This window comes from Plecotus auritus (genome assembly GCF_963455305.1).
Source record: "Plecotus auritus genome assembly, chromosome: 3".
Taxonomy (NCBI): Eukaryota; Metazoa; Chordata; class Mammalia; order Chiroptera; family Vespertilionidae; genus Plecotus; species Plecotus auritus.
Window position 1 is genome coordinate 185,510,326 of NC_137772.1, and position 16,899 is coordinate 185,527,224.

The 16,899-nt window shown below is 41.5% G+C and overlaps 1 protein-coding gene across 7 annotated transcripts in view; it reads left to right on the forward strand.

Annotated features, from left to right (window-relative positions):
* Window positions 1-11,196: 11,196 nt before the first annotated feature.
* KIF21A (kinesin family member 21A) overlaps window positions 11,197-16,899 on the forward strand; it is a 145,357-nt gene continuing 139,654 nt past the window's right edge. For all 7 annotated transcript variants that reach the window (XM_080661279.1, XM_080661273.1, XM_080661274.1 and 4 more), the window contains exon 1: window positions 11,197-11,954. In XM_080661279.1, coding sequence (XP_080517405.1) covers window positions 11,911-11,954 — 44 coding nt within the window. In that variant the 5' untranslated portion in view covers window positions 11,197-11,910. The remainder of the gene's footprint in view (window positions 11,955-16,899) is intronic.

The following is a 16,899-nucleotide window of genomic DNA, read 5'->3' on the forward strand; positions in this document are numbered from 1 at the left end:
ATTACATAACCATTTTGAAGATGAAAATGATGAGACTCAGATGGTAGTAATTAGTAGGATTCACATTCCAACCTAAGTCTTCCGATTCCAGATTTCTGACTACCCAAGACTCATCTGTATGTGTGGTCATTTAAAAATTTTCATCACAACCACATTACCATTAGGAGCTGTTGCTCCCAATTTACAGACCATATTGTATAATGGTTAAAAGTGTTGACTTGGGAGCCACTAACTGTGGCACCTTGGTCTAAGTCACTAAACCAGGACCTTCAGTTCAACTGTAAAATTCAACTGACAATATAGTACATACCCACTGAGCTATTGTGAGGATTAAATGAGTTAATATATATAAGGCACTGAGAAGAGTTCTTGGCACATTGCAAGAAGTATAAAGGGGCACCAAGCCTTTTCTGGCACTGGGATTCTATCGGAATGTGGTTCCTACTATTGATTTGTTCTAATTTGCATTTTCCCAATTATCAGTAAAATTGAGCATTTTTCTATGTTTGTTTTCTTCTTTTTTTTGTTTTATTTATTTTGTATTATCTCTTCTGAATGGTCAGTTTATATCCTTTGCTTATTTTGTAAAATTTGTTTTATGTTTTCATATTATATTGTAGGAGCTTTATATACACTAACTGGCCAGATTATTATGATCTCTGAACGCATAATAATCTGGCCACTCAGTGTATATCCTATATAATAAAAGGCTAATATGCAAATCGTCCTCTCAACCAGGAGTTCGACCAGCAGGCAGGCCAGCCAACCACCCATGGCCCCTCCCCCTTGCCAGGCTGGCCGGACCCCACCCATGCACAAATTCATGCACCGGGCCTCTAATATTCATGCACACACACTGAGTGGCCAGATTGTTATGGATTCAGAGGTCATAATAATCTGGCCACTCAGTGTGTATTCTGAATAATAATCCTTTGTAGTAAATATATAAGTATTTTTCTTTAGTTGTTACATATCTTTTTTACATTCAATTTTTCTTTCTTGCTGCAGTTTTAATTTTTATGTACTCAAGTCTATCAAGCTTTTCCTTCATGGTTTTTTATTTATGTCATATATTTTACATATTATTCTAATATTTATATAGTTTTTGTTTTTGTATGTGGGTATTTAATACCCAAGAAATTTATTTTTGTGTATGAAGTGAGGCGGGGTTTTCCTGCCCACCCCCCCCCCCCAAATGAGTAGGCCTCACCACATGAATAATTTAGAATTTAATTATTGTCTAGTCTTGAGCACTTGTACTTCCATCCCCCCAAATCTACTTTCTTGCTGCGATAATGACTTTTAATTTTTTAATAAAAAGAAAAAGAAAAAGGGGTATGAATAGTCTGATCAACTCTTTCTGGGCCAAATCTTAGTTTTCCACCTTGCATACGGAAGTTGACCATGGGGAAAAACACGGGCTAAGTACCATTGAGAAGTGGCTTGAGATGGGAGGGTGGCAATTCAGCCTATAAGTAGGTCTTAAAGGTCGCTCTTTTAGCTTGGCTGCCAAAACAAATGCCATAGACTAGGAGGCTTAAACAACAGAAATTTATTTCTCATAGTCCCGGTAGCTGGGAAGACCAAGATCAAGGTGCCAGCCAATTCAGGTGCTTGGTGAGAACTCTCTTCCTGCTTGCAGATGGCTCCCTTGTTGCTGTGTGCTCTCCTGACACTGCTTTGTGCACACTGGGAGAAAGAGAAGCTCTCTGGTGCCTCTTCTTATAAGGGCACTAATCACATCTCGTGGGGCCCACCCCCATGACCTCATCTAAACCTTACTATCTTCCAAGGCCCCATCTCTGTATACTGTCACATTGGGTGCTAGGACTTGAACATAGAATTTTGGGGAGACACAAACATTTGGTCCATAGTAGTCTCAATCACAGGGCAGTAGGTCACCTGTTGGTCATGCTTTCCATCCCAGACAGCCTTCAGAACTGAGATTCAAAAGAGGGAATAAAAATCTTCCTGACACTTCCCAGCAACCTCACGCAGACTGCCATCATCATCTGCCACTCTGAGGTTAGCCCATAAGAAAGCAGAATCTGTGCCACTTCAGTGTGCCCACCACTGCTGGTCCAGTTTAGGCGGTAGCACCCCAGTGGGTTTGAGCATACCCCTTTGGTCCACTTTCCAGCAGAAATGGCATGAAGTACCCATTATGGCTGGGATAGAAAGGAGCATTATAACCACTGTCATTCAAGGTCACCAGCTGCATTCGCCTCTCCAGGTCCATCTCCTCCAGCATCTGATGCATGCTGTATGTAGCACACTCTGGCAACAGCTATAGGGGCCTCAAGCATATGCCCTGGGCACTGCCTTGGCCTCCACATCAGGATTGGAGTCCCACATGGGAAGTGGTGGTGGTGGGGCAGCTGGTAAAGACATGACATTTTTAAAGCACTCCACCCACCAGTACAAACAAAACAAAACAATTTGGTACTTAGATTAATTAAGAAATTAAAATAATTAGAAAATGTTATTATCAATGTATGATTTTGCCAAATAAAAGCATCAGATATGCATCAATGAGGGGTATGCGAAGGTGTGGGAAGCAACAAAAAATAATAACACATTATAGTTCACAGGTCAGTACTTTTTTCTGTGCAAATGCATAAAATCTTATTTATATTTATCATTTACTTTTCAGTCTAAACTCTTAGTCCAGAATATGATAGATAGTTGGTGTGATGAAATTTCCCATCTCTTCTTTGCATGTGATCCTGAGCTGTTACCCTATTATTTTTCTCCCAGATTTAAAAACAGCAGTTTCAGAAGAAAACCCCTGGGCCCATCCATACACCCTGTATGTGCAGTAAAAGGTGCTGCAGTTTTATTGATGACGCTGTACCCACAAGGAGTAGCTAGTGTTTCTTTAACTAAAGTTCACCTTAGTTAACATTTGGACTTGCAGAAAGTCCTGTTCATTCATCCTTTTATTCAGTAAATATTTATTAAACATCTACTTGTGTCACTGTATCATAGCAGACACTGGGCACAAAGTAGTGAACAAGACATTTGATCCATGCCTTATTGGAGGTTACGGTCAGGTGAGTGAAGATTTCAGCCAAATAGGAAAGAAAAAACAGCCTATATTAAGATATGGATTTGATAAAGAACAAGGATTATGAATGTGATGCAATTGAGGTACGTTTGAGCAGGAGGCTTAAACTGTTAGAGAAATTCTGAAAAGGACATGGAAATCTTTAGGTATGGAGATGGCAAATAGTGTCTCAGAAACATAGACATCAAACTATTCTTTGATTTTTAACTTGGAAACCAAACTATTCTGTAGAATCCTTATCAGGTTAAAATAAATATTTAAAAAAACTGATTGTTTTTGAAAGTTGTAGCAAAACACACCTTCTTTGTTGTGGTGCATGCATAAGAAAGTGTGTTTAAGTGTTGCTATTATTGTCTTGTTGGTCATTTACTACACATGGACATCTTATTGTGTCCATATCTCTGTTTTTACCTTTGCTGTCAAAATCAGAAGTGGAAAGAAGTCCTTTAAGTAATCATTTTGATAGATAATTGGACTAAAAAGGGAATTTAAGAATTTTTCTGTCAGAAATGGTTTTTCCCTTTGCACTTCTGCAAAAATTGGAGGAGTGACTTGGGATCATAAAATAAATACAAATGTCACCAGTTTCTCCTGTCGGGAAGCCTTTTTTGGTAGTCTACTGCAAAGTAACAGGTCAGAGCAGTGAATGAGAGATAGTAAGTTGTATACTGATATAGGTAAAGCATCTTACAAACATAAGCTATGTGTTTTTTTGTCCAAAAAGCACTGATTCCACCTCATGGGTATCTCTGTAAGGAAAATTAGGGATCTAGATGTTAGGGCTTTATATTCTGTTTTTTACTGTAGCTTTTTTTATGTGTGTGTGTGGGGGGGGGGGGGATAAATCTAAGCACATGTGCATTGTGGAAGCTGGTGAAATAGTTAAATAGTTACCATATTGCAAGAAATTTTAGAGACAGGACAGGCAGTTAGAGAAAACTGGGGGCGGGTGGGGGGAGTCCATGGGAGAGGAAGGCATATGTGATGGGCAGACAGCTCCAAGTCATAATGCTTATTTCACAGAGGATAGAGGAATGTTACAAGATAAGGGGAAGAGGAGGAGGGGGGCACCAGGTGGGCTTTGAACTTTGAAACTGATACCAATTAGGAGAGTGACCAATTAGGAAAGTAAGGGCTGGGGTCATACATTAAGGAAGGTTCCAATTAGAAAGGCTCATGTTCAGACAAAGAGCTGCCAGCCCTTATAAACCCATAGATAAAGAAACTCAGAAACTGAACTAGATTTTTCCCAATAGGAAGAGAGAGAGAGAGAGAGAGAGAGAGAGAGAGAGAGAGAGAGAGAGAGAGAGAGAGAGCAGGCTTTTTCATTTAGGGACCCCTCCAGGGGACCCCTCCCCAGGGGGAGTTTGTATATGCTTGTAATAAACTTCCACATTTTTATTTAAAGTCTTTTAGTCCGCGAATTTTAGTCTTCAAACTTCGTAGAACAAGAACCTACAGAGAAAGCCCGAAGCCCCCAAACTCCACGTATCAATATTATTATAAATTATAATTAACTTCATATTATTAATTGCTATAAGTTTTCTGAAATTAAGTAAGAATGAAAAAAGTCCTTAAAGAGCTTCATTAATTTTTTGGTTCCAGGGTATCACGAGCCATCAGAATTTGAAAAATATTCTTTGGAGGAACAAGAAAAGAAAAAGGTTAGAAAAGTGAAAATGAAGGCAAGAACTTCAATCAACATATGGAAAAAGAATGGTGGTATTGATGAATAAATAAAAGAGGAAGGATAGTAAATGGTGAAATGTTCTCAGTTAAAATAACTAATAAAGTTGTTTTTCGGTGATTCAGTTCTATAACATTCCACACACACACACACACACACACACACACACACTGAAGTTCTAATGAATGAGTGTTCCAACTGCTTATCAAGTTCAGTCCTGCACAGTTAGAAAAAAACACCACACTTCTCTTACAAACTTGGCTCAAGCCTTTGGCACAAGACCAGCGTGACTTAATAGCTGTAATTTGCATTTGAATGCAATTAACTGGGCCAGTATTTTGGGGTAATCAAGCTGTGAGCCATACCCATATGCTACAAACTCAACTGGAGAGAAGGTCTTTATTCTTTGAATTTCCCATAGATTTGTAACTCAGGTCCAAGACTCTACATGTAATTTTTTATTTCAAACTCTGATTTTAATGATGAAGCATGAAATGTAACTTTTACCTAATTGTTTATTCTTAATATAGAAAAGTAGAACTGCTTGCCATTTTTTCCTGAGAGGAAAATTTTCCTTGTTTTTGTAAAAGTGATTTATATTATTTAAAAAATTTTCAAGCAATATAAAAACATCCAAAGAACGAAAAAAGAAAATTTCTCAAACCCTAAATTTCCACCCAGAAATAACTCCCACCTATCCTATATAATAAAAGGACAATATGCAAATTGACCCTAATGACAAAAGGACCTGGAATGACCGGTCACTATGATGTGCACTGACCACCAGGTGACAGACACTCAATGCAGGAGCTGCACCCTAGTGGTCAGTGTGCTTCCACAGGGGGAGTGCCGCTCAGCCAGAAGCTGGCTCATGGCTGGTCAGGGCAGTGGCGGTGGCAGGAGCCTCTCCCGCCTCCCCAGCAGTGCTAAGGATGTCTGACTAATGGGCTCCTGGGCTGCCAGAGGGATGTCTGACTGCCAGCTTAGGCCCAACCCCCCCAAGGGCTCCCGGACTTCAAGAGGGCGCAGGCCATGCTGAGGGACTCCCTGTCCCAGTGCACAAATTTTAGTGCACCAGGCCTCTAATATTAAAAATAAGCATAAATGAGAAAATGTGTATATCATTAAAAGTTTGGTTTTCTAGTAATGTTCTCAGTCATTAAAAAATCTGCATGATGTTAACAAACTGCTTTTACCATAAGGTAAACTGCTACGATAAGTATCTATGCTTGCCTTCTGTTCCTTTTCAGTATATATTCTTCATATGCAAATACTTGCAGTGTAGGCTGACATTTTCTAAAGCCCAAAGAATAAAACATTTTGTAAAGTGAACAGTGAAGAACAAAGAGCCTTGAACACAGAGTCAAGATACCTAGATTTTAATTTAGCTGTGCCACTGATTGACTGTGCGTGTAAATATGTGTGTGCATGTATGTGCTGGGCGGATACCTGGTGCTGGTGGTCAGTTCCCCTCTTAGGAACTCTATCCTTATGTGTCAAATGAAAAGGATGGACTACAATTGTAGTATGTCTGCCATCTCCAAAGGAGACTTGCTTACATTTTCTGTTTTACAGAATCTCAGGTGCTTTGGTTTTCCTTCCTGATAGTTTGAACACCACCTTTCATAGACACTATGGTATAGAAACAGTCTCTCTGAGAGCTATAACCAGGGGGAACAGATTACCTACAATGAAAATTTGTTTTGTGTTGAAATCTAAGCATAGCATGGCCTTCTGGGAAATCACTGATTTATTCAGTAAACAAATACTGACTGCACTCCTTCATTTTCCACCAATTCTGCTTTTTAGGAATTTATAATCTACTCAAGTTAAAAAGTGATCATTACAACAATAACAAAGACATAAATGAAATGTAACAGAGATTTGGCAGAAGAAAAAATTACACATCTGAAATCAGGAAAAGGTTGAAGAAAGAGGTGATTTTTGAGGTAGGCCTGAAATATAGAAATGATTTTAACCGATAGAGGTTGTTGGGAAGGCTTCTGTTTCCTCAGATGTGAAACAAATAATAGTAATTGTGCCCACCTTCTAGAGTCATTGAGAGAAAGAATTAAGTGAAATAATGCATGTTAGTATATTGCACTGGAGTCACAGAAGAGCCCTAAAAATAACTTTCATTGTTATTAATGAGGAAAATGTATAAAACAAAAAGAATCACTGAAGGAAAATTGGTATTTCTGATTGAGGTATGAAGGGTTAGTTTCCTAATGATTTTTTTTTTCCAGAAAGATTTCTGAGGAGGTGTTTGTCTAGGCATGCTCGTCCAAAGCCAGTTGTTTGCACATGGAGTTGTAATCAGAACTTTTTCTTTTAATCTTTCTGCTGGCAGCAAAAAGGAAGAGGCAAATAAGTTTTAATGACTGATTAGAATGTGGAGAACAGAAAGCACAGGGTAGATTGCCTAGAGGGAAAAACTGGTGAGATAGTTGCCCTAATGCAAGCTGTAGCTTCTTTTTGGCTGCCTGTTTAGGGTGTGCTAGAATGTACCTTTCTTCCAAATGTACCTCAGACAGGTGCAGCTATGGCATGAGTAACTGTTTTTTAAAACACTTTGTACTTACAGAGATATTGATAATAAAATCAGCTAATTTTACTGTGTACTTACTGCGAGTTAGTGCTGTGATTAGCATTTGATAAGCAAAGCTCTTTCAAGCTCCAAAACAATTCTATAAGGTAGAAGATACATTACTTACATATAAGATTTAGGTCTCAGATCTTGCCCAAAGTCACATAGTCATTTAGGTAATATTTAATGATCCATACTATGTGTCTGATACTGTTGTGGGACCTACAGATTTCCATTAGTGAATGAAACAGAAAAGATCCCTACTATCTTGGAACTCACATTCAAATGAAAGGAGGCAAAGAATAACAAAACAAACAAACAAACAAACAAACAAACAAAAAACAAGAGAATATCAGCTAGGAACAGGACTGTGATGAAATAAAATAGTGCTCTGGCCCATGTGGCTCAGTAGGTTGGATGTCCTCCAGTGCACCAAAACGTTGCTGATTCGATTCCTGGTCAGGGCATATGCCTGGGTTGCAGGCTTGATCCCCATTAGGTTCTGCTCTCACATCAGTGTTTCTCTTTCTCTCTCCCTCTCCCTTCCTCTCTCTCTAAAAGTCAATGAAAATATTAAAAATAAAATAGTGATGGGATAGTGAGTAACTGGGGATATAGTGGGTGAGTTGTCAATACAGTCACAACCCTCTGTGCTTAGAGGGCCTTCCTCTTGTTTTAATCCTGTTATCACTGTCTTGAAATTCTCAATACATTTATCTTTAGATTTGTGTTTTGTAAGCAGGTCTGATAGAACACTGGAGTATGTGGGTAAGCAGAGGATACACGTCCTCCCTTCTTTCTCATATGGCTTTCTTGATGTCCTATGAGCATTGCATTCTGGTTGACTCATGATGTGCGGGATTTAAGTGAGATTCAAAGCCAGTACACGAACTGGGTAAATGTGTTATGTCTACAGCTAACTAAACAGGGGATGCCGACAACTCGAGAGGCTATGTTTCCCTCAAACCAGAACTTAATTTCAAATACAAAGAGAAGACAACAACATTTTAAGAAACACAATGACCAAAGAACCTTATCTTATACTTTCCTACTCATTACTGCCCTGTAGCTGCCAACTACTTGCTCTGAGAATGATGATGTAAAAAGAAGGCAAAGACAGGAAATGGTGGTTCCTCTTCCTTTCAGTTCTTCCTGACTCATCTGAAAGCCAAAGGTAGAAAGTGTTAGTAGGATGTAGGTGTATCAAGAAGTGAAATAAAAACAGTTGAGTTAGTTTTGTGCAATGTTTTTACGGTTCAGTTAAGAATGAAATTCACATGTGTGTATGAAGTACACAATAGGAATTGTGTAATTATGATAATTCCACATATGAATCAAATGCTCTTCTATACATACTTAAAACTGGCATTGCACAATATAATGGTGAATGGTAAAATCATGCTAATAATTAATATTTTTTAATTTTTCTTTATGGAAAATGACATTAAATAGCAAATAAGGAAACACCGTGACAAGCTGAACAAGAGAGCTCAGAAGAAAGAAAAAAAGCTTTATACATCAGCATCTTTAACAGCATTTTTTATATTACTTTTCTAACAAGACACTGCATTTTCACTTTGCACTGGGCCATACAAATCATGGGGGGGTGCTCTGTTAGATTGATTAGGAGAGGTCTCTCTGAGGAGATAGCACTTAAGCTGACACCTAACAGACCAAGAGGAGCTAACCATGGGAAAATCTGGGGAAAGAACATTCCAGGTAGGAGGAATAGCTAGTTCAAAGGTCCTAAGGCAGAAAAGAACTTGATGTGTTCAGGAAGAGAAAGAAGGGCAGTGTCACCAAAAAATAGTGGTTAAGACTTGGAGTGGCAAAAGATAAGATTAGAGTTTGGAGAGGCTAGAGTGTGAAGGGCCTACAAGTCTAGAAGAATGTATTCTATTTCTGTTAGATGGCCCTTGGAAGGTTTCAGGCAGGAGAATGACATAAATGACGTTTTCAAAGGTCACCCTTACTGCAGTGTAGAGGCAAGAGTGATTTCAGGGAGATCATCCTGAGTGGTCTATACCTGAAGAATTCCGCACCTTTCCCTATGGAATTCATCACACTCTTTTCACAAATTCTATTACTGCAACTACAGATTTTCAAAAATTTCTCCCTGAACTAGACTGAAATCACCTTGTAGACACTGACAGCCTTTTTTTTTTTAAAAAAAAATATATTTTATTGATTTCAGAGAGAAAGGGAGAGGGGAAGAGAGAAAGGACATCAATGATGAGAGAGAATTATTAATCAGCTGCCTCCTACATGCACCCCACTGGGGGTTGAGCCTGCAACCAGGCATGTGCCCTGACTTAGAATCTAACTATATAGGTTGATGCTCAACCACTGAGCAACCCTGGCCGGGCTGACACTGACAGTCCTAATCCTCTTCATATCACCAGTGTGTAGCACTGTCTGCATATAGCAGTTGCTTATGAAATATTAACTGAGTGACTAATTGCAATCGGATTTAAACCCCTCTTGTGGTAAGAGGTTTTCCCTTGGGGGTTTCTTCAACCTCAGATACTTATTAGATGAGCCATAAGGAAAAGGATTATAGCAGCTGTAAAGGAATCTGAAGTAAATACACAAATAGATAATTAATTTACAAATTTTGAAATTTGGAAGAAAATTACTGACTCGGTCATCAATGGGAATTTGAATTTTTACACTTCCTCTTCCTGAACCCATGTGTAATGTACTCAAAGACACCGCTGTATTGGTGCCAATGTTTTGGTCAGAAGTTCCAAAACTGATGGCGTGGGACTGAAGTGGGCCCAAGACATATTTTGATTGGTTTACATGGTATGTAAATATGGTGCTGAATTAGTTATTGAAGTTTATTAAAAAAATCTAAGGAGTTTTCGCATATAGGTCTGGTTTTTCTCTATCTCTTGAGAAGTAACAAACATGCAAGCATACGCAAAGCTTGGCAGCAAAGGGCCTGCATCCCAGCAGTCCGAGCTGGGGGGTGGCCACCTGCGGAAGGGGCCTGTGTTTTCTGTTCTACTTTGGTCCTCACCCTCCTGCTCCACTCACTGAAGTTACCTGTCAGGCTCCTGGTGGCATTGGTGCGATTTGTTCTACAGAAGGATACACACCATCCCTGCTCTCTCTATTTCCCAGCTATGTTATACCTTAAGACTCAGGGGTATCCAGGTGAAGGGACAGAGTAAGTTTAAACCTGTAATTATACATCACGTGGGCATTCACTTAAGAAAACGCTTCTCCTTTGTCCCGGGGTGTGCTGCCCTATCTCTCCTGGGTAGGATTATTAGGTGCGCGATTTTCGATTGTAGGTACTCGGCGTAGTGCTTTTATTTGGATGGTGACATTTAATTTGTTCTACTGCTTTGTGTGTCCCCACATGTTTATTTAGAAAACTGTATGGGCAGTCCACAAAAGATACTGATAAAGGCCGTTTCCCCAGAGCTATGTCAAGGCATGTGGGAGCACAACAGTCAAAAGCAGAAACCACGGTGGGTCAATGTGGATAGAAGCCTGGCTTTGGCAGGAGCTTTTGAAGGACAGAGGGAAAGAAAGTCAGTTTGGAAGGACTTGCTACACAGCAGGTCCTGGTGGATATTCAGATCTGGGAACACTTGGCAGTACCAGGGTGCAGTTCATTTACCAGGCTACAAGTGATTGAACAGAAACGCGTTCAGAGTCTCAGCAGTCAATCATTTCCACATCCCACCACGGCTGGCACATGGGCGATGCGCTGCGGAACAGGCCAGCTGCCCAGAGCCAGTGGCCCAAGCGAGAGGCAGTTAGCACGAGTGACCGATTCCAGGGAGGGAGGGCATTCAGCGGGGGGCAGGGGAAGGGGGTCAAAGTCCAGGCCGGAGAGAGGACAATAAGGCTGAGTGTGGCAACAAAGCCGAGTAGCAGCGCAGATGGCTGATTCCCAGCGTTACATAGGTGAAGAAGCTTTGGTTTTAGAAAAGACGCAGGCCACAGGGCGAGCGCCGCTGCTGCGTTCTCCCTGCAGAGCCTAGAAGGGCGCGCAGGCTGGTGGCCCTCGGGCGTGGGCAGCGGCGGCCGGGCACCCTCCCCCGCGCCTCCTGGCCAGCAGCGCCAGGCAGTGCCAGCCCAGGGCTGGGCGCGCCGCCGACAGGGGCGGGCGCCGAGGGGCCGGCCGCCGCTGACGCAGTGCGGGCCACCAGCCCCGATCGCCCGGGCGGCAGGCGTGAGCCCGGCCACCGCAGGCCGCGTCCGCGCGGGGGGCAGGGCGCGCGCACACCGCCGTCTGGAGGCCGCGGGCGGCCTGCTGGCTCCGCCGCCGCCGCGCTCGCCATTCAAGCGCGCCGTGTCCCCGCCCCAGATCCTGGGGGGTGAGCGGGGGAGGGGGCGGGCGCCCGGCCGCTGAATCACCTCCCCTCTGCGCCCGCCTCAGCGCCGCCACCACCTTTCCATTCAGTCGCCCAACATGGCTGGAGCGCGGCGGAGGTGAGCCGGCCGCCCTGCCGCTCCAGCCCCTGCGCCCCAGCGCCCCAGCGCCGCGCCTCGGGCAGCGCCTCCGCTCTGCGGTGCCAAGGCCCAGGGGCCCGGCTGTCGCCCGCCGCCAGCATGTGGGGCGCCCCGGACGAGAGCTCGGTGCGGGTGGCTGTCAGGTGAGGACGGACGCGGCGGCGGCGGCGGCGGCGGCGGCGGGCGGGCTGCGGGGTGAGGGCGCGGCTGGGAACTGCTCGGGTCCGGGGCACCGGCAGCCGCGTTGCGGGGACCTGAGGGGCGGCCCGGCGGGGGAAACTCAGGCAGCGGGTCACCGCCGGCTTGGCACGAATGGCCGGACGCTAGCGGGGAGACCCTAGCGGTCCCCAAGTCTTCGGCGTTTGCAGGTGGCCGGCTGCTGCGCGGCGCCAGGTCCCGGGGGCTCTGACTCCTCCGGGTCCCGCACCCGCCCGGGGCGATCGATCGCCCGTTGGGCTTTGCCTGCAGGAGCACCCTCTCTGCTGGGCTGGGTGCTTTATTATTATTATTATTATTATTATTATTATTATTATTATTATTTATTTCGAGAGCGTCTGTCATACGTGTCCATGCAACCCTGGCCTCCTGAGGCAGGAGACAAAGCATCGGACTGACAACGTTTCCACCAGCAGGTTGGGGATGTCTATGCAAATGGAAGCCTCCTTAAGCATCACTGCGAAGTGGATAATGGCACAAGCGTGAGCGTGTAGGAGACACATCTGGCTTCTTACGCGTTGGAATGGGAATTATTTTTAAGATAAAAATCACTGGGGATAGGTCCGTAGAAGAAAGGAAACCCTTCAGCCAGTGGAAGGGTTTAACACGCGTGGCTGAGTGAAACATCCCAAGGTTAAGCCGGGTGGATACAGGATGAAATTAGACATGCCTGGGTGTGAATTTGGAAACACTGGATCCCTCAAAACTGCATTTTGGTCAATGACAGACACACGAGTATTGAATGTAATTTAGACCGTTTTGATATGTGTCAAGAAGCAGAGCCCTGACAGTTGCCCATGGAAAATTGCAACATCATCCCTGAAATATTAATGAAGCATTCATGGTGGAATAAGTGCGTTGCTTACACAGCTGGGACAGACTGCTACTGTGAATTCACTTCTCTCTATGGGTACTTTCAGGATTATAAAAATAATCTGTTTTCTGGGAAATTATGCTTTAAAATGCTCCACTCTTGTGGTCTTTCTGGAAAGTCATTTTGCAAACTATCATGTCCGCATTTCTAAGTTATTTTAGTGACAAATCTTGACTAGGCATAGAAATGGTAGTTTTATATATACTTTGTATCTTTAAGCAGAAATGAATTTTAAAGATCTTTTTACATGCCCTTTACAAGACCAGGAAATGACCACCCATGGAAGTGACAGTTTTATGAGTTAGAATTGCCTGTTATAAAGCTTTTGAAGTTTGAATTTGGCCTTCTTGGTTATTCTACACGTACTTATCCAATTGTTGGATTAGTTTGTTTCTCCTTTTTACTGCGATTATGTCTCTTTTGGTCTTTTCATACTTATTGGTGATGGTACCCTGGCAGAGGAAGGAAAAGGAAACCCAGTAAGATAATTTTGTTAGTTAGCTGATCTGGTCAAGCAACATGACCAAGGAGCATACAGTAGTGATGGAAACATAAACTTTGGCTGCGAGAGAAGCCATTTTTACAGATTTAAGATTTTTATCTGTGAATTCTCTAGAACCACCATAGGGCAATGTGTTGGCCGTCCTATTAAATGTGATGCTGCTTGGCAGTGGAGGTGAGCAGAGCTATGGGTCACCCTAAAGTGGTTTTGACATGCATAATAGCATTTTGCAAGTGAATAAATGTGGTTCTGATTGTTGGTAAAGGCTTTATAAAACATTAGCACTTTAGTAAGCCACATTGTGAAGATTTGTTTTTTTTTCTCTTCTTCATTAAATACATTGAATAGATCCGCTCTCTAAACTTATTTTGCATAGGATAGAAATAGCTTATATAGCACTTTGGTATTAATAAAGTTCTTGACCATATGTTTTTATTTACAACAAATATTTATTCAGCATATATTCCCATCTCTATTATCCAGACTTCTGAGCTAAGCATAGCAATAATGGTTGGACAACTACCATGTTCTAGGATCAGTGCTGTGTGTTCAAATGTTTTATATCCTGTGAAATCTCATTTGTTCCTCATAACAATCTTTGACTTAGGTCCAGTCCTGTTATTATTATAGCCATTTTACAGATGAGACACAGAAAGATTAACCTGAGAGCAAGTGGCAGAACAAGAGTTCCAACCCAGACAGCTTGACTCTCCCTAACTCAAATGGTTAACCATTAAGCCTCCAGAGGTGAGAGGCAAAGACATGCTTTGCAAAGCTTTACTTAGCATAAGGTCAGTTGCCTCTTCCTGGTTCTGTACTAGTTCAACTACAAAAGAATGGCTCTGACAGGTTATGCATACCCAGACGTTGCTAGAAAAGACAGAGGTCAGAGAGGACCTGAACTTAAGGCTAAAATATTTCCTCAAAGTCTTTAATCTTCCCACTGTCCTCCTAGCCTACCTCCGGTTTGTGATAAGCTTCATCAACAGGGTAAATAAAATCAACAAATAGACACACATCAGCAGGGCATTTAACCTGCTTTCCCCCTTCAATGTATAATGTAATAACAGGTAATAAATAGGGTTGACTCTACCTGTGTAAGTAAACAAAAATGACATAGAGATTCTTGTGTTTTATTGGATATAGAGAGTTACCAGTATGCCAAAGCTAATGACTCTATTTTAGGTTTCTCAAAATAAGCGCATGGGTCATATAAAGCTTTGGGGAACAGAAGTTGAACAGAAAGTTTCTCATTTAGGGAGAACATTTTTAATTCAATTTCTGAAAATGCCTTTTGACAGAGTATATCCGAGCTGTTCTGCAAGGTATCTTTCATTGTGGTAGATGTGGATTCAGGTGACAGCCGCACCCCATGTTGCTGATGAGCCCTTGAATGCTACCGAGGACCTAAATTCTAAAGGATTCTAAACATTGGTCCTTGATTTAGTTTTTGGAAAAATTTTATGTACGCTTGGAACAACTTGGTATGTGGATCTACTTTTTGACTGTCAAGTTGATGAAATCTAAAAACCGATGTAGTATTTTAGATGAAGAGTTAGTGTTCTAATTGACATGTGTATAAGTGTAATGTATGCATTGGATTTCAAAGACTTATGCAAAAGTATGAAAAGAAAGGATGTAAATATACCAATAATCTTTGTATTGAATATTTTAATATATGGAGTTAAATAAAATATTGTTAAGGCCGGCTGGTGTTGCTCAGTGTTTGAGCGTCAGCCCATGAACCAGGAGGTCATGGTTAGGGCACATGCCTGGATTTCGGGCTTGATCCCCGGTAGGGGGCATGCAGGGGCCAGCTGATTGATGTTGCTCTCTCATAGATGTTTCTATCTTTCTATCCCTCTCCCCTTCCTCTAAACTCAATAAAAATATATTTTGAAAAATATTGTTAAAATTAATTTCATCTTTTTAATTTTCCTTTTTAAAAATGTGGCTACCAGAAATTTTAAAATCAAATATAGTGTTGTTCACATTATATTTCTATTGGATAGTGCTCTATAATTTAAACAAGGTGAATAAATATAGAATAAAACTATTCAAGCCATCCTATCATAGACTAAGATCAGGAAAATACCAAAATATTAGGTGCCTGTTTTTAGAGTGGTTACACATACACACACACACATACACACACACACACCCACACAGGATTTGATTTATTAGCAACATTTTTTCCTCCCAGTGCATAGGTGTAGAAAGTTACCAATTAAAGATACTAATTACTCCATATGGTAGCTGATTCTAAATCTAAGACATCATGAGATGGTGTGTCCTTTCCCTTTCCCTATTGTAATGCTAACATAACATTGGAAACCTTTTTCCTTTACAAGAACTTCAGCTTGCAAAAGGTATTAAGAGCTGAATGAAAATGGAGACACAGAACCATCGTGTTTTCACATCATTGTTAATAGACAGTATGTCAGTGATTTTTCAACTGGTGTGCCGCAAGAATTGTTAAAACATGCAATTCCCGACTATTTAGTCAGGGGCACTGACCTCTTTTCCCTTAGATTGTCAAATTAAAAAATGACAACAGCCAACACAAGCCCTCCAACGTGAATGAATCAAAATTATACTGTTTTTTTTTTGGTCAGATTGGCAAAAAATATATTTTTTGTTGTGCTGCAGAATTGTAGTAATTACTCCATGTGCCGTGAGATGAAAAAGGTTGAAAATCGTTGGCCTGTGTAGTTGTGAGCTAAAATTTCTTTGCTTGGCTTTGGCAGAGAACAGTACATATCCTTGACAGTGAGGTTGGTTGTTGTCTGATTTCCTGTGTTTCACCTTACTGAAGCACTTGTAAGAAGTAGCATTGCTCAGCAGGCTCAAACGCTCATTGGACAGTCAAAACCTCTGTTAGGAGGTCTGTCACTGGCACTGATTTGCAAAGTGAACTCCCTGAACTCTTCTCTTTCCTCATGCTGAGGTGGCCATGTAACGGCATTAGGGTTGTGCAAACTTTCCATATGCAGTCTATTAAATATGTGACTTTTGTTGTTGCATGCCTGTTGACAGGAAGGCACTATTTTACCATTTCAATCTTGACTTTTCCAACAATATGTTTGCTCTGGTTACTGAAGAGGAAACATTTGCTAGTAGGCTTTTGTAGTCTCTTTGTTTCATTCTGGTTATAATATAAACGTACGGTATTTTATTTCATCTACATAGAGACCCTATGAGGTAGGCTGGACAGATAAATAAAATATACAGATGAGTAAAATGAGTCTCAGGCACACTGGCGACCTCTTCAAGATTTCTCAGCCACTCTGTAGGAGAACTGGAACTCAAACTCAGGTTTCTGATATCTACTTCTGTGTTCTTAAACATATTTCCAAATGTTTTCAAGACATTTTCACATACTGATTTCAATGTAATAAAGATCTTTCAAGCTGACACATGAATATACATATGGGGAAAATTATCTGAAACAATTTAATATTTAGAAAATGTGGAGGTAGATAAGCAAGGCTCTCAG